The 22,657-nt window shown below is 46.2% G+C and overlaps 1 protein-coding gene across 1 annotated transcript in view; it reads left to right on the forward strand.

The window, feature by feature from the left end:
- The window catches only part of WWC2 (WW and C2 domain containing 2), a 2,565,136-nt gene that overhangs the window by 2,524,072 nt on the left and 18,407 nt on the right, over positions 1-22,657 (forward strand). Inside the window, exon 22 of the mRNA XM_069631472.1 lies at positions 16,021-16,148. Within this exon, the coding sequence (XP_069487573.1) occupies positions 16,021-16,148 (128 nt within the window). The remainder of the gene's footprint in view (positions 1-16,020; positions 16,149-22,657) is intronic.

Below are 22,657 nucleotides of genomic sequence, written 5' to 3' on the forward strand. Positions count from 1 at the left end.
CCTATCCCAACAGCCACCCCCTAACCCCACATATATATGTAATTGGTCAATTTTGACCAAAACTGCACAAATATAGCCATTTAAAATACATATTTAAGATCTGGATAGGATCAGACTTGTGTTACAGCTTTTTCAATAGATTGAAGAAAGCAGCCATGGGCATACCCTCACTTACATATAGGAGCTGTACAAGTACTGTGCTGGAGTTTATTACCCTCTGGTCTTTCTATCCCACCACACAAGAACCCTTTCTCAGTGCATACGCTGTGCTTGAGAGTGATATTTATGCAAAGCGCTCTTTTCTATCAGTGGAAATGTTCTTCTCAGTGAGCACTTAGAGCGAGATAAAACCATAAGACACATGACGACCTGGACCGGCCATCGGACCACTCATCATGCAGTGCCAGTCATCAAGATGGAAGCATTCCAAATACCAAGCTGGATCAACTGGAAGCAAACCAATTTTTCCTCCATTTCTGAATGTTTTCCTGTGTTCATTCACAAATGTAAAGAAACCTATTGCGAATGCGATTGAGTTCAGTGACAATTCAATTAGCAATATATGCCACATTGCGACATCTAGCATAGTTTGTACCCAATGGCGATAATTCAACATTCTGCAGCTGCTTTTGTTTTTTTTTAAAGAAACAAATCCAACATTATAGAGGCATAATAGGAAAAAAGTTAGAAATGCTCCTGCAATCTACAAATTCATGAACAAGTATGGTAAATAATTTGGCATATGCTGTACAAAATACCATTCCAAGATGGCGGCCACTGTTCATCAAATTGCTTTTCCTACTGCTTTTGGCAGGTCTGCATGGGAGGCAACAATGAAAGTGAATATGCTGTGAGTAATATGTGGCTGAGCTTTTCAGGCAAAATGAGACATCTCCCAGGCTAAGATTACAAATGTTGACAAGAACTACAGCCCAACACTTAAATGAAGCTCTTCTTTTAGATGTATGGCTGAGGAGCGCAAACCATCACTGTACTTCTGAAGATCCTGGTCGTATACCTTTGGTGTGACCATCCTATCGGATGAACAAAAGTCTAATACTATTTGTAGTTCAAACTCCCACTGCCCCATCATCCACCAAGCTCCTTTGCCTGCACATTTTGCTTTTCTGTGACCTGAAACAGTATTTTCATCTCACTCCAGCTCATATTCTCGCTCCATTCTCACTTCTAACAAGTTTACACATAATACCTTTCTGGAATTGTATCTTACCCTTTTAAACACTTCTTAGCAATAGCTGCATGGCTAACCCATTGAGGCCTATAACACATGATTTGATCCTCCACTTAGTCCCTTGGAAGTTTCTAACCTCTTCATAGACATAACTACTTACAATTCCACTTGCTTATTTTCTTTGTTGCCTAAAATTCTCTCACATCAGCTAGACAATTCAATAATTCTTGTCGGATTAAACACTTCCAATGGCCTGTTGTGGTTTGTATTTGTATTTATTTAATAGTATGATGTCTTTTGACTTACATATAAAGAAATACAGACGACAGAGGCAATCCCTGGGTTGGGTACCTTTACAATAAGAGTGATTTCTGACTCAATTGAAAAAATGGATGTAGAGGTCGTTATGGGCACATATACTAGCTTCTGAGACTACAAACAGAAAGAATGGGATTCACAAGAATAAGGACCTAGTGCCTTAACACGTGTTCAGTACATATTTAGATTAAGATTTAGTTATTGAATTTCAAAGTTAGCTGTTGGGTCCTAAATAATTTGACTGATGCGCTGGCTTTGATGTTTGGGATGGTCATTCCAGTGAAGGGAGACAGGTAGAGAGAAAGAGCGGAAGCTGGAAGAGGTATGGGGCAGGGGACAGAGAGGTTGAGGAGAGCAGAGGCTCGAAGAATACAAGAAATGGAGAAGCAGTAGAGCAAGGTAGATGGTGGAGGGGCATGGCCAAGGATATATTTGGAGATTAATAATAAGAATATAAAGTGGGAGTGATTTTGCCGCTGTGATGTTGATGAGCAGAGATAGGAGAGGTGTAGAACTTTATTTCAGAGAAAGGTGGAGTAGCAGGGAATACCAACAACTATGCTTTAGCAGTAATTCTGTTTACTGTGCACAAGGGTAGAGATTAGCATTTTCGTACAGTGGTGGATATTGAGTAGGTTAATTCTGGCAGCAGTGACAGTTGCTGTGATTAACTGCTGGAGTCGAAGATCGTTGCCAAAGAAGACTCAGAGGTTGCAAGCCTTGGGGGAGGGAAAGAGGAAGAATGAGGGAAGGAGATGGCAGAGATCAGTTGGCATTGAAGGCAGGGAGAAACTTAACTTCTGTCTTGAAGGAGTGTGATATCAGTCAGTGCAAGACCATTCAGTGATGGCTGGCAATGAGCAGCTGGACATACAATCAGAGAGGGCAGTGGAAAAGGAAGAAAATAACACGTTTTCTAGGTGTTGTCAGCAAAGAGGTGGTAGTGGCAGCCAAAGGATGAGATGTGTATGCCCAGGAAGGTGGTGTAGAGAGTGAAGAGGAGCGGGTGCAGGACTGATCCTTGAATTTCCCCACTTGTAGTGGTGATGGGGAGGAGATGTTGGCTTTCTATGTTATGGAGAAGGAGTGTTCAGAGAGGTGGGAGGCAACCATGGCACGTGCAGTACCCTTACATCCAAGGGGTGTGGGGTTTGTAGAAGGGAGGGCTTAGTCAACAATGTCAAAGGCTGCAGAGAGCGATCAATAGGAATGAGTGTGGAGTAGAGGTGATAATGGTGAGCAGTGGTTAGCAAGTCAGAGACATGCAGATGTGGCCTCAGAATCTTTCCTTGAGCTCTGATTGAGGACAATGCCGGATTTGCATGGAAGGAAGGATGTTGCTTCGGTGTGGCCACAAGAGGCATTTCAAGAATCCCCTTGGTCACCTTTTGCAAATGGGCCAACTATGATTATTCTTCCATCAGGGTGTCAAATTTGCACTTGCCACTAACCACTCGCTACTGATAAATGACTCTTAGTGAGTAAGAAATGTTGTGATGTACCGTGCTATATTTATGTATGCATGAGGGGGCCAGTGGCTTTTTATGGCTGGCAAGTAGCTTGCAACTTGAAATGTTTACCCTTGCTTACATTATACTATTTGATGTCTTCATCATTTAATCCTGTAAATGCTCACCCGGAAAAGCTACATGTCGCAATTAGGGCCCTCAATGCTGTAATATAGTTTTTTACTGTCTCACCTTTCAAAAGCAATAGCACTGTAGAAGAAGTTCTTATAAGAAGAAATTCAAACACATTTGTGACCAAAATATGCCTTTAATTATCCCACCTTTAACTTCAACTGGAGTGTCTCTAAACAGTATTAGGCTCTTAGCATACAGGCTATGATATAACAGCACCCCGTTTGATAAACTCTGAAACGCCCTTTCTTCACAGCCCTCAAATGTATCTGAAATTAATATACCTTTTGCTTTTAGGCACCACTGGTTCCCTAGGTACATCTAAAACTGAAGGCAGTGTGAGAAACCTGAAGGTGTCTCACCCGCTAGTCCCTGGAGAGCTGTCATCCAGGTGTCCAGGACACGGCCATCGCTATTGGATCCAGTTCTTGGGGGTGGAGGAAGATCACCTGGATGGGGGGTTCTGGGGGAGTATAAGTGGGACACTGATGGGCGAGACGCTGTGCCCCCTTCCTTATAACACCTTTTCCCCATCCTACCCCATAGGATATTTAGAAGCTCTACCCCCCACTTTTCCAACATGAACACTTTCGCACACCGTGAATGACAATGGACTAACTCTAGAGCCGTTTATCTGACATGTCCCAACACAAGGGTCAGGCAAAGTCAGGCAATTGACAATAACTACACACACCAGACTGCCCTTTCCATTCTCCACAGGGATAAAAGGCGGAGCACGAGAGCACACTTTGAGCAAGGACAAACTCACCAGGAGGCAGCTTTTCCAGGATGGCAGTTCAAACATGGAAGAAAACCAGCAGGACCGGAAAGGACAACAAGGAGGGAAGTACCCTTGCCCTTTTCGACCCAGACCCGCAAATGCCTCTATGACAGGAATCATAAGACCGGGAACTACAGCTGACGTGTGGTATAACAAATGTTAACGGTGCACGGGACACTCCCGCGCTGATAACCGAGGCAGGGAGATGTGCTTGCTACCATGGTACCGTCCTTGACTCCACAGACAAAAAACAACAAGGAGTTTAGCACAGCCAGTGAGTCGGAGGGAGAACCGATAGTAAGCAGGATAGTGTTGAGCGAAGGTTGCAAATAGCAACATGATATGAACAAAGAATTTGTGTGCTACTGAACTTTTACATCCCAGGGAAAGACCAACTGCAGAGTGGTCCGGCGCCACGTGGACACCCCTTCAAAAGACTCTGGCTGGTGCCCTTTTCCTGTGAATATCATTATACCCAGATGCTGTAGGAAAGACCGACATAGAAAGTTACGGTGGTCATACAAGGGTCGAGCCAAAATCCCATGTACAATCGAAAGTCCTTAACCCATTACCAACGTTTTGACATTATGAAACAGACGTGTGCGCCCGGCATAGGGAACCATTGTGCAAACGGTAAATGGGTGAAGCCTGACTGGGAGCTTAAGAGAAAGCCTGACTCGGGGCTGGAAAAAGCTATGGGAAGTGAATCCTGCTAGGTGTTACAACTAAGTGAACTGTGTTAAACTGGCAAATGTGAACCCGGCTGAGGGATTCCCACCAATGAGAGCAAAATGTAACACCCTGTAAACATTGTGTCGACAAGTGTGAACCCGGTTGAGGGATGTCCACAGTGAACAGTTGTTTAAAAAGACATTGAAACTCTTGAACACTCCAGGTGATAATAATGGGAGTAAAAAGCCGAAGTGAACCCGACTGAGGGAGGCCAACGTTGCAAAAGGATCGGAGCCCGGTTGAGGGGGATTCACAGGTGAAGGAAAATAACCTGACGTGAAGAAAAACTGAAAGGAACTTTTGTTTTGTCATTTATAGCACATCAGGTCCTCTGAGGCAAGAGACTTTGGGCCTCATTACGAGACTGGAGGTAGACATGCCGTACTTACCGGCATGGCTGCCTCCATTCCGGGTACCGGATACCGGGTCTGGGTTCCCTGAATGGGGAAATACTGGGCCGTTCCGACCTAGGAGGGAACCCGGACCCGGTACATCCCCATATCCATTCGAGTCCCCATAGGGCTCAATGGGAAGGTGGAGCATGCTAACAATGGGCCTGCTAACGACGGGCCCGTTGTTAGCATGATGGGCCGCTCGCGGGACCCTCTAAGGACCACTGGTAAAACCAGGCATCCAGAGCGGGTCCCGTGAGCGGACCTCGTAATGAGGCGGTAGGGGGTTAACGGAGCCGGCAGCTCTACCGGCACCGTTAGCCCCCTACCGCCAGGGTCCTAATGAGGCCCTTTGTGTAAAAGAGACTTGGCCACAAAAGGCCCTGGAATTCTGGAAACAAACTGCAAGCTCATGTTGGAGTGTGCTGTGCTCGAGAGTCCCACCTTGTCCCGTGCTGAAAAACATGGGGAAGGGAGACCCCAGTAATACCATCCTTACTTATCATTTTGTGAACACTTCTTTTCTTTTCTTTTCTTTTCTGATGAACATTATGCCACACTCTTTTGCGGTAAGGATTGGCAATCGTTTTATTTTTAGTATAGGCCCTTTTTATTTGACCAGACACCACTAGGACTGCCTTATTATTATTTGATGGTTGTAGCTTGCTCCCATCTTAGGTTTAGATTTAGATCAGGTGTTTATCTCACCCATTTATACAGTTTAATAAATGCCCTTGAATTGTGATCACTTGTGTTGGTTTTTACTGTTGCCACCATGAGTTCCTTACAGCAGCCATTAAATACTGTATGGTACGTAATAATACAGATATTTCCAGTAGAAAAATTACAAATATGCAATGTCTTGGAACATTGTGGCCCTTATTCGCCAAGTTTTTCCCATTGGGGTTTTGCCATTATAAAAAGCTTCTGTGGATTAGGGCCTTTGAGAGATAATTCAGGTTATACAACTCAACCAATGAAGCTAAAGGGAACTGCAGTTCCACCGTTGCGCTCTCCACTTTGGAAAAATGTAATCTCGAGGCAACAGTACAATAGTATTGCACTTAATGTTTCCAAGCAGGCGCGATGCAAATTCCTATAATGTAGCAGGTATGCAGCAATATTCCTGGTACTATGCTGTTTTTAATGTGGACAGAGGTAGCGTACTGAGCAGCCATGAGCATCTCCTCTGTGAGTAAGAGTGAATGGCCCCTCTGATCTGTTGCATCGTGGCAATACTATAGTTTGACCATTGTTACCTCTGAGGCAACATTGTAGAAGAAGAGATTCTCCAAGTTACTGTAGACATGAACTGACAAATCTCTTTTATATCATTGTCTAGGTTGTCTGGGTAAAGGATGGGCCCACTTAACCAATGCCATGACTTCATCTTTGCGTTGCATGTATAGTTATGAGAGCCAGCTGCCATGTATCTTGTGAAAGCAGGGTCTTTTGGATCGGTCACCCCTTTCTCCACCCATTTCCTTTTCTTGTTAGAGGCCTGTGAGGACCCTTGAGGTTAGTCTTGTTTGTACATCCAGGTGAGGCTTCCTCACACAATAGCAGGTGAACACTCCCATCATGCTAAGTGGAGATCCTCTTGTAAGGGCTGGCATGACCTAGTAATGCAGTTATAGATTCTACGCAGCAATGTATGTTCTACAACAAGAGGGTATATGTTACTGCCTGTGTCTAATTGCTAAAGCCATCTCACCAGTGCCTTTCTGCATGAAGCTGCTACAGGGTAGTTGGTTTCTCACTGTGGCTGAACTGCAAATCTAGAAGTGCATGGTCATTGATCCCTCTAACATGGAAGTGTTGCAACACTCATTGCTGCTGATAAAAATTGATATCCAAGTAGGTGAGAAGACCAGGCAGTTGATTTGACAGTGTCATGGGGGTTGTGAAAACATTACTGCAACACAGGGATACGTTATTGTATTCTACGTGTATTATCAGGAGGATTTACGATTTAGATTGCCAATCTGCCTACATTTCTGTACCTTTGGAGGGCACTTGTGATTTGTTAGGCTGGTACACCCAAATTGAGCAGTTGTATTCGTGTATTGGGAAAAAGAGAGACTTTATTGGCCTGGCCTCAACTATTTCAAATGGGAGTAGGGCTTCAGTATGTTTTATGGATGCTGCTAGATGCCAAGGGTGCTCCAAGACACTACACTATTCTTAATAGTGTATTCATAGAATATGGGTGGCACAAATTTGCTGATCCTAAATATTTTTGAAATGTGCATTTCAGGTACTCGCAAGCTGCTGCGTGGTTTTGGTACAACATTAGCAAACATTCTGGATTCCCCAAATACCATACTTGGGGGCTCATTATGAGTTCAGCGATATCTGATCAAAGTAACGGAATTACTATCACTTTTACCACACTGCCGAACTAGAGGTTGGTGCTGATTCCACCAGCGGAAATACTGCCAACATCAGGTGGTATTAGCATCGGCTCTAATTCCGCTGGCAGAATTGCCACCAATATTGCAAAGATTATTTCTCCTGCATGGGGTCTGGCATGGATTCACATGCTAATGAATATTCCCTGTCGTCCGGCTGGTAATCCTTGGTAAAAGAAAATTCAGTTTCACTTTCATTTTAAAACTGTATTTCTCCTCTAAACCAATCACTGTCCTCTGGGTCATACTGCCCCATCCAGTGACAGTCCTCTCCCTAAGCCCCAACTCTGGCAGCCATCTTCATATTTTGACCATACGCTTGAGTGTAAGGAGTCCTTGAGTTGCTCTCTGAGCTATTTGAAAGTTTTTTCAATTTTTGTTCCAAAGAGCCTGTGTGCTCCCTTCCTCATTAGTTGGCAATGGGGATTTGTTGTCGGTGACGCTCCGCACCACTCAAGGGCGAATATTCATCGAAGTTTCTACAAGGCCATCTTGGGCCTACTTCACGCCCTCCCACCATTACGCAGGAGAAGGAGGAAAAAGGTCCCTCTTCAGACTTTGCACCAAATGCGGGCAACGGAATGTGTTTGTAGATGACAAGCCCCTACAATGCCTCTACTGCCTACACTCGGACCATAAGGAAGTAGAGTGCGGAATATGCCTCGATTTCTCTAGACAATGACGAATGACAGGCATTGTAGGCTGGCGGCATGGCTGAACTCGAACAAGGCCTCTGTCCAGCGTCTCGTCCAGGACCAGCCAGTCCAAAGAGCGGTCTTCTAATTCCATTGAGGACGCTCCATCTGTGGGGCTCCAAGATAAGGCCAAGATCTGCAAGTGCAAGACCACAGGGTTTGCCGCTGATGCAGGTCCCAAGTTGGATAGGGCGTGATCTGCATCGCCTTCTGCCTTCATTGCCAGCCTACCATCGAGCTCCTCTTCAAAGAGGAAGTCATCCACCCCAGCTAAGCTACGGGAGAAATCGGATAAGCCAAGGGCAGTAGAGGAGAAGAAGGCCGTGCAGTTCAAGCAGGCTCAACCGGCACAGACAAAGTTCTCGTCAGTGACTTTGTCAACATCTACTACTACTATGGCAGCTATGGGCGTTGATCCTACGAGGGTGGATCCCGCAGTGCAGAAAGTGCCCCTGCCCCCATAACGTAACACTACCGCAGAGGCTTTGACAAAGGCTACAGGCACTCCAGAAGGGGTAAAGGTACAGGCCCAGGTCCCGGTACAGACCCCTCAGGTAGGAAAAAAGAGGAGGGCAAGGAGCCCCCAAAACAGTCCTTCGAGGTCACCGTTCAACCTATGGCTATGGATGTCTCGTCCACGGACGACGATGATAAAGGGTCCGTGCATACGGTCCACGAGGATGATGATCGCGGCGGCGCAGGGCCTAGTTTTCCTTCCTTACCATCTCAGCCGAGGTACATTTCCATGGACATTCTATTGCCCTGGCACTGGCTCCCGAAGTACCTCAGGCTCCTGATCATCCTCTGCCTAAAAAGTGGAAGCGTCATCTGATGCCCCTGTATCAACCTCCTCCACCACATTGGGTCGCCAAGTCCCACGGCGGACCCGGAGATGGGTACTGGGACACATACGGCTGCAAGTAGGACGAAGATGAAGACTTTGTCCCAGCGGACAATGAATCGCCACATCTGGATGCTCCTCATAATCTCCCCACCGGACAAGGTGGGATCGTTATACGATCTCCAGGGGCTCTGAGCTATTCCAACTGGTACCTGAGGAAACCAAGGAGGAGGGCTTCTTGTATCAAAGGTGAGAGGCCAAAAGGAAGACGATATTTGGGAGGGCCTGGCCCTCATGAAGAACCCTTGCACAGCTCCAGTCAAACAGGATAGTCTGAAAAAGAAGTGTAGGGTGACAGAGGCCGCACCCAAGTGCCAGAGGTCGCAACCATCACCGGATTCAGTGTTGTCGGCGGCGTGTGGAAATGGTCACCTAATCGGCCTCACCGTTGTATGTCCCTCGGACAGCGAGGGAAAAAGGATGGACGCCATGGGAAAGAAAGTGATCTACACGGCAGCGGCCACAATGAAGGCAGCGAACGCCTTGGCGATCCTAGCCAGGTTCGACGGGGAATTGTGGTACAAGCTAGAACCGATCCTTGAGTTCCTCCCTTATGATAAGAAGATGGGAGCCCTCACCCTCTTTCAGTAAGGGGAAGTGACATCGGACCATGCCATCACAGTCGAAGCAGACGTCATGGGTTTCCGGCAAATGGGGAACAGTGTCTGTCACTTTCAGCAGGGATGTATGAAGGTCACTAACTTCCATCAGTAGGTGCAAGCGAAGGTGCTGGACATGCCAATCGACAGCAAGAATCTGTTTAGGAAGGCGGTCAACGAGGCCCTCCAGGCCATCAAAACAGATACAGAGATGGCACACTCCCTTGCCACTCTTCAGCAGCACCGCTCGTCGTCTTTTCGCTCCTATAGGAGAAAATCGAGCAGGTCATCAAAGGGTTTCTCCAGGTCTTACAGATAGCCTTCCCACTCCTCAGTGCAAGAAGCCTACAGGGGCTGCCCCCATGTCTATGGTAGTGGAGGACAGCGTCACCTACAGGGCTCCAGTGTCCAAGCAAGACTGAACCAGCCAAAATGTCAGGCCCCCACTCGGGCACCTCGGTGGGAGACTGGCTGCCGAGGTTCGTCAGCGAGTGGAGGAAGATCACCACTGACAGATGGGTGCTGGATGCTCTCGCTCAGCGGCACACCTTGGAGTTCCAAAGTAGGTGTCCTCATATTTCGCAAGTTCCCCGGCAGGAGCAGCACAACCCTTAAGATCCTGCAAAAGGTGTGAGCCATGTTACAAAAAGGGGTGATAGAGCTTATACACAAACTGCTCCGGGGCTCCGTAGTCTATTCCAGATACTTTCTGTTCAGAAAGAAGACAGGGGGCTAGAGACCCATCCTGGACCTACACCGTCTGAACAGATACTTAAAATTCAAGATGGTCACGTTACAACATGTACTCTGCAAACTGGAAAGAGCGAATGTCTTGATGACGTTGGGACTGGAGGATGCCTATTTCCACATTCCCATTCACAAGAAACATCAAAAATGTCCATGTTTTGTGGTGCAGGGCCAGCACTACCAGTTCAAGGCCCTACCATTCGTCTTGAAGTCAGCCCCAGGAGTGTTAACGGGAGCTTGCCAACGAACACACAAAGGCGACTGTCCGATTAGTGATCGATCTGGGATTCTCCGTCAACTATCCGAAGTTCTGCTTAATGCCATTGCAGAATGCGCTGTTCCCCGGTGCAGACTGAACACAATGGTTTGCCTGGCGTCTTCCTCAGAGGAGAGGCTAGCAGCCATTCAAGGAAAGGTGCAGCGGTTGTCGTCAGCAAAGATGGCTACGGTGTGGGCCATCAAGTTATTATTGGGCATGATGTCGTCCTGCATCTACCTCGTCCGTCTCTGCAGGCTGCATATGCGACCCCTACAGGAATTCTTGGATGCCCGTTGGCTATGGGTGTCTGGAGGTTTCACAGACGCGATCCCTCTCAACGAGGAGTTGTGGCAGGCGATAGAGTGGTGGGGGGTCCGAGCCCACATCGCCCAAGGCACAGGAGTTCAAAATCCCCCATACCAGGAGACGTTCACCACAGACGCCTCCCTCGAGGGTTGGTAGGCTCACAAGAGACGTCTGCACGCCAGAGGCATGTGGCTTCTGGAGGAGAAGGATCTGCACATCAACATCCTGGAGCTACGGGCAGTATTCTGGGCCCCCAGGTCATTCCTACCATCTCTGAAAGGCAAGGTGGTGAGGATCTTCACGGACAACAGCGGGGGGGACAACACCGCAATAATGTTCTACATCAGGAAACACTTGTTCCCCAGCGCTCTCCAAGGAAGCTCAGAACTTGTGGCACTGGGCTGTCGGACAGCGGATGTTCCTCATCCCTCTCCACATTGCAGGAGTAAAGAACACCATTAAGACTCCCCCAGCAGGGAACTGCGCTCCGGCCACAAGTGGGAACTTCGTCAGGATCAGGTGGACTGCCTGTTCATCGAATGGGGCAGAACCTAGATCGATCTGTTTGCCACAGCGACAAACTCCAAATGCCAGAATTTTGCCAGCAGAGGAGCCTGGGGAATGTGTTCTCCTTCCTGTGGGAAAGGCTGCTTCTGTGCGTGTTCCCTCCATTTCCTCTCCTGCTACGTGTCATCAACACACTTAAACAGTCCCCGGCGTGGCCGAGGCAAATTTGGTATGCAGATCTTCTCAGCCTGTCAGCGTCGCCTCCAGTCAAATTACCAGTGTTTCCAAATCTGCTCACCAGACAGGGAGTTGCAATCCTTCAACACAACCCAGGATTGCTGAACCTGAAGGCGTGGCTCCTGCAGCCTTAGAGTTTGGAGGTTATGAATTGAAGCGAACTGCAGGGAAGTCCTTGCAAAGGTCAGGGCATCGTTGACTCTGAAGTGCTATGGCCATAAGTGGAAGCATTTTGCTACATGGTGCCAGCTGCAGAAGATTACCCCTCTGAGGGTCATGGTTCCACAGGTTCTTCCGCACTTGCTGTCCTTGGCAAACGCCGGGCTGGCTCACGCATCCATCAAGGTACATCCGGCGGCCATCTCACACTATACCAGATCCCTGGGGAGATCCTCACTGTGGTCCCAAAGACTCGTCAAGGAGTTTCTCAAAGGACTTTTCAGATCCTTCCTGCCGGTGAAGGCTCCTTCCCCGGCGTCAGAACTCAACGTGGTTCTGACGAGGCTCATGGGGGCCCCCTTCGAGCCTATGTATCAGGCCCCACTCAAGTTTCTCTTGTGGAAGACAGCTTTCCTTGTCGTCATCACCTCTGCCAGACGTGTGGGTGAGATCCAGGCCCCATCCTGCAAGCCTGGCTGTCCATGAATCTAGGGTGGTACTGCGTACTGCAAGGAAGGCATGGTATCAAAGTAAGACAGACACAAGTGATCACAGTTAAAGGGTGTTTATTAAACTGCAAAATGAGTGAGATGAACGCCTAATCTAAACCTCAATCTAAGATCTGAGCAAGCTACGGCCATCAAATAATAATAAAACTGTCCAAGTGGAGTCTAGTCAAATAAAAAGGGCCTATACTAAAAAACTATTGCCAATCCTTACTGCTATGCTACAAAATAGTGTGGGATAATGTTTCACAAAATGATAGGTCACGATGTTATGGCCGGGGACTCCCTTCCCCACGTTTTCCGCACGGGAGAAGGCGAGCACAGCACACTCCTGGGCTTCTCTGGTACGAGTTTACAGTTCCTTCTTTCTATATCAGGGCCTTCTGTGCCCAAGTCTCTTCTCATGCAAAGTCTCTTGCTTCAGAGGGCCTGATATGCCAAAACAACAAAACAAAAGTTCCTTCTGCTAATCTTCCCAATCGGGTGATTACCCTTCACCCTTGGAACCCCCGAGGCCGGCGTCCAATCCTTCTCTTATTCCTTAGCCTCCCTCAATAGGGCTCAGACCAACCACTCACTGTGGACATCTGTCAGTCGGGTTCATACTTGTTGTCACAATGTTGTTTATTTAGCTTCTTCACAACTTTCCCCTTGATGTCCCTCAGTCGGGTTCACTACCGCCTTTCAATCACAATCTCCTTATTTGTAACATTCAAAAGCTCAATGTCCTTTTAAACAACCATTTAGGTTTAGTTAGGTCTTCCTCATCCGGGCTCAGACCTTCCAAACCACTTGCCAATCTTAAACAAAGACTTCTGGAGGGCGATCACGTCTCGCTGGGTCACTCTTAGCCTTTGGTAACTGCGGGTTTTACAAATATACAGTTTGCACAGCTTTTACCTCAGCCAGGCACAAAATTCACAATTGTCAAAACTTCTGCAATGTGTCATGGACTTTAGATTGTACAAGGGGTTTGGCTTGACCCTTCTATGACCACCTTGAAACCTCACGTCGGCCTTCCCTATGGCCTCTTGGTTCTTGTCGTTTCAATACTCTATTTATTTTCAACACAGTCTCTTTGTTCAGGATAGGGGTACCAACCAGAGGCCTCCGAAAGAAATGCCCACGTGGTGCCGGACCACTCTATCTCTGGTACCAAGTTCGTACACAAAAAACTTCTGTATATAAATGTTCTTATTATTGCCAATGCAACCCTGAGCCTAACGCAATCCAGCCCACTATCATGTTCTTCCGACTCACTGGCTGCGCTGAACTCGTTGACATTTCTTTTGCTGCTGGAGTCAAGGACGGTACCACAATGGCAACCGCGACTCCCCGCCCTAACAATCAGTGCGGGAGGGTTCCATGTACCGCTGACATCCGCCACACCATTCAGTGATCTCCTATTTCCTTCCTTTCCTTCAAGGCTCTAAAAACCTGGTCCGTCATCTTGGGTTGACAGACATCATTCGGCTGTGCATAGAAAAGAACAAAGTGCCAGGAGGGAAAGCTCAGTTGAGATAAGTGTGGAAGGAGGAAACTATCAGGGGAAAGGATAAGGGAACGAGTAGGGAAATGAAGAAGCGATGAGATGGAGAGGTCAGGACAAAGAAGACCAGAAAGAGGAAGATAAAATGATATAGTGGCTGAAGGGAAAGACTGGCTAAGAGTAGGATGAAAGGAGGAGGAACAGAAAGAGACCATCAGAATGAAGGAAAGGGTGGGGAAAGGAAGGCATGCCAAATAGAAGAGATCAGGAGGGTGACAGAGGCAAGTGGAAGGAAGAAGCAGAGAAACATTGGAGGGAGAGATTCAGCAGTAAAGGAGTGGGATGAGGAAGAGGCACAGATTGGAGACGAAGAGGTGTACTAGTGGAGAGGTGGAGCAGATGGGTGATTTAAAGACTCTAAGGGATGTCAGTGGAGGACAGACCTTGCTTCCAATGACAGTGAAGGTCTTGACCCAGTCCTGGGACCCGGAGCTAGGGAAGGTCGATCAGAGGAACAAGAACAACAAAGGCAGACTCGACTGTAGTGAAACTGGCATTCTGGGAACAAGCACATGAAGGCATCCAAGATGAACAGGAGAATAAAACAAACTCCAGAGTTTAGTCAGTGACTGTCTGACACCTGACCACTCCCCACCGGCCACCCTCAGGGCAACGGTGTGGTGGTGTCTGGCAGCTGTGTTCATCTTCACGCATAGGTGGGCCAAAGCCATTTCACGACCTGGATGACTAATCCCACTTCAACCCCTAGAAAGCCATCTAAGCGTCCTGCAGTTCCATGACTCCAAGGGATGACTCCCCTTCAGGCCCAGCAGGGTCAATGTGACGTCCCGCCCACGAGGGCCTAAAGAACCCAGGAAAGAACTGTTCTGGACCACTTTAGAAAGTGACTGTGCACCGAGAATCAGGAGAGTCGGAATTATGGGCTGAAGAAACCCCCTAATGAATTTGTGTTTCGTAAATCTGGCTGCTGTTTGGTTAGAGGCTGCCTCTTTCTGTTTGGCTCCTACAGACACTCTTCTTACGCCTTACTCCCAAATTTATGAAAATCCAGGCCAGTTATAAAGCACTGCAAATTCCAAGATTCCCACACCCAGCCTACACACCTGAATTGTATAGAGAACTGTATAGAATTTCAGGAACGAGTCCCAATTTAAGGGGGAAAGATAGGTTGTGTTTCTATTTAGAGCACTCCTTTTAGGGAGTTTATTGTGCATGTACAATATCCTCTATTCCCCTTGCCTGAGCACTTGCCCTCCTGTGCCTCCCTTAGCACTTTCCCAGCGTCTTGGCCCCCTCCCATGCCACCTCTCCCTCTTCCCTTCTCCCTCCCTGTACCCCACCTTGTCTTGTGGTGCCTAAAAACACTTTTTGCTGTATAGGCGCCATACAACTGCTCAATGAGTAAATAAATAAAATAAATAGGGCCTGAAAGGGAGAATTGCCATCGTTGCTTCTGCTTTAGTGCAGGGAGTTATTAGAACAGTTTAATTGAGAGAGACACGTATTGGGGTCCTTCATCGAGATCTCTCGTGTAAGTAGATGAGGAGCACCCTGATTCTTTTATATTTGGGTGAACTGTAAACGAGCCATACTCTGCCACTTGGAGATTTCTCTCTTTGGGCATTTGATAGCACTTTATACACTTGCGCTTTCTCTCGAAATACGTTGGCACGTGGTGAATAATCTTTGTGTGATTATTAATATTGTGGATGAATGTTATTCATTCTGTTTTTCTTCTTATGGAAGGATTTCAATAATGTAATACTATTATTTTTAAAAGATTTATTTGAAGCAAAATACCCCAAATCCAGGGGCACCAGATGCAATCTCCAATTTATAGCCCCAGAGGTTCTAAGTAATTTGTAGTTGTTGCCTAAATGATCTATACAGGTAACCCCCATCTATGCACAAGATTACAGCCACAGAACCTATTCCGTTTACACGAAATAGTTATTTAGGAAACTTTTGGCCAGTACCCAAGTATGTTTGATGAAAGAAAATGTGCCTGCCTAATAATATATTATTTCGCCTCAGTTTAATAGAACGTGGTTCTGTGAGTCATGCTTAGTTAGGGAACTAGAAAGCATGGAGCACTTGTTAATTCGGAACAATGACTTTTTTTCTGTAGGCTGAACAATCTAAGGAAGATCATAAACAGGGTTTGAGTGCTGAGAAACTGATGCGCAAAGCTTCAAAGGATGTGTGCAGGTTACGGGAGCAAACCCAGAAAGTTCCCTTACAGGTGCAGTGTTTCAGGTAAGAAATGCTTGGTTGCCTGTAAGTCTATACACATTGGCAGTGTACAGTAACCTGGGCGTGAAATGCAAAGTTGAAAAGTGTCTTTATGATGGAGTCAATGGAGTCGCTTGGCAATATATTCGACTAGAAAAGCTGGTTGCATTAACTGCTTTGTACATTACAACGAAAACGTATATTTCTTTTTTTTAAACTAACCAGAGAATTCCTTTACACTCTTAAAGGCTAATGTTCAGTGCTGAAGTCCAATGTTCAGTGTTGAAGGCTAATGTTCAGTGTTGAAGGCTAATGTTCAGTGTTGTGGCAGCAGTGAGGTCATCATTCCTGCCTCAGTTCTTCTCTCGCTGAACTGGTAGATCTCTTGGTACATTTCCAGAATTACTGTGTTAAGTTTATAATAAGTACATAGTGTGACCACTCCTGGAAAGGAGGTAGTGATATTGATTATTTACTTTTGCACAGTATTATTAAACTGTGAACCAATTAGGCCTAATTAAAACCAGCACAAAGCTTAAGCATAAACAGTTGCAACCCATGTGTCGTTCACATGTTCCCCTGGCTGAAAGGAAAGTCTTCCATTGCCGATAAACGCACTTCACGTGGGAGCCATGTTAATTGAATATCTCATTGGAAGTCGCACAGTGTGAAACGATTGCATCACTGTGTGTGAACAGATCTCTTTGGGGTGGGGCAAGTGGCGTAAAGTGAAATCAGATGTCAGAAGTTAAGAAAAACAAGTTAATTACAAGCAATGTAGATTAAAAAGCATTCTTGGAGAAACATGAGCTGCATTATTGAGTCCTTTTAAGTGTCTGCTAACTTTCTTCCTGTGTCTGTAAAACAGTCAGTACTAGCAGTTCCACGCCTTCCAGAAACCTCTATGCTAGACACGAGCTGTGACGGTGCTGGTAATTAATTGGGCTTCCCATGGCTTTCTCAGCTTCCATCACTGGGGGAAAGGTGGCTGCCAAGCTTAGGACCATGCCCTCCACACCCGTGCACATTTTAGAAAGCAAACTACGTCAAAAAACTCCAAACTCTCAAGTCGTGGAAGAAAGCTATCGCAGAGGACACATGCCCGATCAGCATTGTCTGATTCACCATTTGTTTCTGTAGTCGATTAAATAATGTTAATTTCAGATTGAAACTTCTCTAAAAAATCTATGCATTATAAATTACACATGTTGTCCCTTCAAGACCATCCATAAAATACAAATTGCAATTGACTTGTACACGCTTTCATAAATCATTATAAACTCAAATTGAAGATTTACTGAAATCACCTGTGGGTGTAGGTTGTGTCTGTGGGCCATCCCAAAAGGGTCTTGTCTGATTCAGAAACTCACAGTGTACATTATTGAAGTATATTTGTGTGTTATATTCTATTGCTCCCTTCTGAAGAAGGCTTTATAACTGACTAATAAATACATTGTTTATGCAAGAAACCTTGAATGTAAGAGTTTACTTGAATACCTGTAAATGTGAATCTTTGTGTAACTCCACTACTGCTCACATTTCCGAGATAAGCCTGGCTGTTCAACACACTACCAAAACTGTGTAGTACAAGCTTATACCAAAGGTTGGGTTGCCTATACCTGTAGTCAGAGTTGCTTGTAGTGTTCCCAGAGGGTACTGCATTCAAACTTTGCCTAACACCACCACCACTGCCTAACTCCACTACCTTATGATTGTATCTGTTGTATTCACGCCCTCCTTGCAGCTCCATTGACACTGCTCCACATTTTCGCCTCATGTGTTCTTTCCTCCTCCGCCTCCTGATAGCTACTCTCACCCTCCTTCACTTGCTCTCAGCCCTGCTTACTCCCTGCCACAACCTCACTGCTCTAGCCTGTAGGCCGCATCACTACACACTCTTGTGCTTTCTACACCCAACTCCAGACTCCCACACTCTCCAAAACATATTGCTGTTTTTATAGACCAGTGGATCTGCCCACTGTAATTGTGTGATTGCACACAGCACAGCTTTCTTTTTAGAAGAGCCTTGTGATTGGGTGACTGGCCGTAGGACTCCAAATCTCCCAGCTGTCTTTGATTCCATTGGCTGTGGTAACACTGGTGCATGGCCTAAGGTATCCTTAAGGGATGGCACTATCTTTGATTCTTCAAATCTATGCTTGTGAAAGGGCCACTCCACAGAAGCTTGCAGTTCTGTATCCAACCATTGGGTGTGTTCACTTCTCGAACTAAGCTGTTTTCCATGATATTCAGGGAGGCATGCTGAGCAGCTGCTGACCAGAAAATGTGACGTATGAACATTGTCTTCAGTGAACTAGGAATCTAATCTGCATTGTTCTGCTTGTGGGAACCTTTTTTCAGTGGTCCCACAAGGAGATGCAGAAAGGGAATCACTGTGTTGATAAAAGTGATCTTCCCTTTCCAAAGTCAGTCCACATTTACTGTAGCGAATGGCAGTTTAGAAAGGGCTGTGCTTGTTTTATAAATAGCATATATCTCAACATGCGCCACATCGTATACCTTATTACAAACAGGGTTCTTTACAGGAACTGGTAGATGGTCCCTGGAGTGGAGGACATGTAGAAGACTCAGAAGGGATTATAGGTTCTTGGAAGGAGGGGGGAATAAATATAGCTGTGGGGTCTTATCCTCCCTAGCATGATTTCTAAGCAGTTAGACCTTTGTTACTGTCCCCCTTGTCCCCTCTGTTGTGGGTACATTAAGAACTCTGGATCCCAGAAGGCCAGAAGCTTACTAAGGCAAGCCGATCCAGGGCTTAAATGGATAAGGTAACAGGCTTTACATGTAGGCTGGTGATGGTCTGGGAGCTTGTAGCATTCTCTTTGTGCCTCCTGCACAGCCTGCATCACATAGTGCATGGTGCATGATGGCACATGGACCCCCAGGGTCACTCCATTCCCGTCACTATGTGTGTTATCTCAAGGGGATTCTCTCATGGGACAGAAAGAAGACGAAAGGGAAGTAAGCTTTTCAGCCTAATATTTCTCAATTCTTCTTCTTATAAAATGTTTCTTATAAAATAGTGTAACTGTCACAGAATCTGCATTCACAGCCTGATCTGCATATTTATATATTTATAAATTGCACTGGCGTTTAGTTTGGATTAGATGATGGAAGGGTTTGGGGTGGAGGTGGAATTTGAGTCAATTTCTTTTGAGCATTCCCATGGAGTGGGGCAAGTAGGGGAAAGGAGCGAATGTAGAAGGAGGCATGGGGGTGTACTGAGGCTGTGCAGAGACTGAGCGGAGAAGCAGAGTGCAGTGAGATGCAGTCAGTGAGGTAGCGGGAGGGAGGCAAGATCATGGATGGATGTATAGAATTGTAGGACGAATTTAAAGAGAAGAGCGAGATTTTGCATGTAGATCCTTGCAACATGGTGTGGAAACTGAATTAATACTTTCTGATTTTCATGTAATAATAATGGTGTCTTAAATCCTGAACAGGAAAGCACTGTAACCATGATAAGTGCTGTATGAATCAGCAGACCCACTAACATCTGGTTGGTTCGCAAACAAAAGTGTTATAGACCATAAGGCTGTGCGGCTGCAAAACGAGAACATGTTCAGAACGTGATAATGCCTCTTGCAAGGATATAGATCACCAGAGCAAAGCTTTGCCTTGCTTGTAGCATGAAAAGGATGTCACATTGGTTGGTGGTAACCAAGAAGCGAGTATTCATGTATAGATCTGTGACTCACCTGTAGAAAGGGAAACATGTGGCAGGCTGAGCTTTGGAAGCGGGAGATGACTCATAAGGATATGCGGAAAGGTTGCAGGATGATCTGATGTAAGTAAGAAAATATATTAAGACATTTTCAAGAGCTATTTGTTCTCTAAAAACCCCTTAAAAGATTGATTGCATGCAAGTACACCATCGTTTGGGACTGGGATACGCTTGTCACCCGCTGGTATCAAGAACCAAGCAGTGGATTTTGTTTTGCATTCACAATGGTTAAAGTAAGGAAAGTAAGTCAGAAAACCGTTAAAACTGAATAAGTAAGTACATTGATGGGTTCAGACACACTTATATCTATGTGAATGAACACAAAAAGGGAATGAAATATAAATGGTACAAAATGCACCATAAATTAGCTGAGAATGGGACCGATAATATCAAACACCCCACGGATTGATGCTGAAGAGTGGTGAGAGCATTATTTAAAATTTATTTCGAAGGGATTCTGTCCGCTGACGTATTCCTTATCTTGATAGATCATCTCCAGCTTGCTGGCCTCGGAATTTTTTTTTCAGTAGAGGGCGCTGCGCGTCGACGTCCCTCGAGCCAATGTCCCTCGACAGCCTCCGTATCGGCGCCGATGTCATCATGCGTATAAATAGACTCGCGCAGCGTCCGTTGCTCAGTTCCGTTTTTCCGCGCTTCGTGGGCCTCGGAATCGCGTTGCTCAGTTCGTTAGTCAGATATATTCTTCATTATTCCTCGAGAATACCAACTCTTACTCGATGGCTTCCTCATCCGAATCGACGACTCCACGGTCCGGCTTAAAAAAATGTCGAGACTGTGGAAAGAAAATGTCGTTGACAGATCCTCACAGGATCTGTTTGTGGTGCCTGGGATCGGAGCACCAATGTTCGGAGTGCGAGGACTGCATGTCTATGATGGCGAAAGCCTTGAAGGAGCATAAGGGGAAGCTTGAGAGATGTAAGACAGTTAAAACTCCTTCGAAAGTTTCCTCGGCAGAGTCGAGGCATTCATCTCCTCGCCGACACAGGAAACATTCTCGTTCTAGGTCTCGAAGCAGTTCCCACCACTCTTCGAGATCCAAGCATTCGAGTAAGAGACGTCGAAGATCCCCTTCCTCGTCTTCTTCTGTTTCCCCGGAAAGAGTCACCTGCCCCACAAAACATAGCTCTCAGGCTGAGTGGGAGGAATTCCGTAAAAGGATGCTTAGCGTCTTTGAGAAAACGGCCTCGACCCCCTTGAAGACAGCTGAGGGTGATACCCTGGGTGGAAGACCCGAAAAATCGAAACGCAGCGAGTCATTGCACCCAGCAAAAGAAACTACTCGAGAGCGTCACAAACCCTCGAGCAAAGGCACTGCGCCATCGTCGAAAGTCCCTTCGACGCACAAATCTGCATCATCGACGCATTATCAAAGGGCTCATCGACGCATAGGTCGATCAAATCGACGCAGTCTTCGACGCAGAAAATGAACAAACCCACGGCCGTCACTACCTCACAGCCAGTGGTCATACCCAGGGCCCCCTAACACGACTTTGAGAATGTCATCGACAACCTCGAGTAGGATTCCAATCCTCTCGAGCTCTTCGAGGCCTCTTCCAATCTTCTCGACGCCTTTTTCGGTGTCTTCGAAGGTTTAACGTCTGCATCGATGACGTCGACGTTTTCTCAACCAATTACGAGAAATTTGGCCCCTTCTGCTCTGGAAATGGGATTGAAGCCATTTCCAACGTCTGATTATTTCAGGGAGGATTCGGATCAAGAAAGACCCTTTGGGTTGCAGAGAACTACAACACCTGAACCAGAGGAATTTAGCTCTGAGGAAAATAGATTAAAGGACCTTCGAGAATCCTTACATGAGGCAAGTGGGTTAGATACTTCCCCAGAAATAGAATTTGCCAAACCAGACCCAGGAGAACATGCCGAGACCCTTTACAGAGTTTTAATGGCAAGGATTATAGAATTCATCGGTTGGTCCACACCTTCACCTGCATTCCAACAGGATGACCTGACAGACATTTTAGTTAAAGGCCCACATGAGGATACTGTGGTTCCATTTCAAGCTGCATTACAAAGAAAAATATTGGCTAACTGGGAAAATCCTGAGGTTATCCCGGCGGTCAACAAGAAATTATCAGCCAAATATAGGGTATCTACTACTGACCCTGAATTTTTGTCTAAACATCCAACTACAGAGATTCTTGTTGTTCAAGCAGCAACTGCATCAGGCAGTAGATTGGCATACCCTACTGTTCCACAGGACAGGGATGACAAAAGATACGACTCTATGGCTAAGAAAGTCTTTTCTGTATGTAGCATGGCGTTGAAATCTATTAACGCTACTTGTACGCTTGCAAGGTTCAGCCATACGCTTTGGGAGTGTGCTTCATCAGCGGCTGACTGCCTCCCAGAGGGAGAAGAAAGGGAAGCGTTTCTAAACATCATTAAGGATGCTAAAGACGCAATGTGCGAATCCCTTCAAACTGGCATTGATTCTGCTAACAGTATCAGTAGGGCCATGGCGGCAAGTACTACAACCCGCAGATTTGCGTGGTTGCGAAAGTCTGAGTTTGCTTCAGATGAACAAGCCAGACTTTTAAATATGCCCTTTAACGGCTCTTCTTTTTTTGGTAAGAAGGCGGATGACAGCCTAGAAAAGTTAGACATCCAAAGCAGCAGCAAAATCCCTGGGAGCTGCAATCCGTCAAAACGCCATATCGCGCCTCAGGAACCTCTTGGAGAGGTAAGTCCTTTCGTTTTTATTCCGCATTCGGAAAAGGCAGAGGACAGTCAGTTCAAAGAGGTCAAAAAA

This window comes from Ambystoma mexicanum, chromosome 6q (genome assembly GCF_040938575.1).
Source record: "Ambystoma mexicanum isolate Mex_15411 chromosome 6q, UKY_AmexF1_1, whole genome shotgun sequence".
NCBI lineage: Eukaryota > Metazoa > Chordata > Amphibia > Caudata > Ambystomatidae > Ambystoma > Ambystoma mexicanum.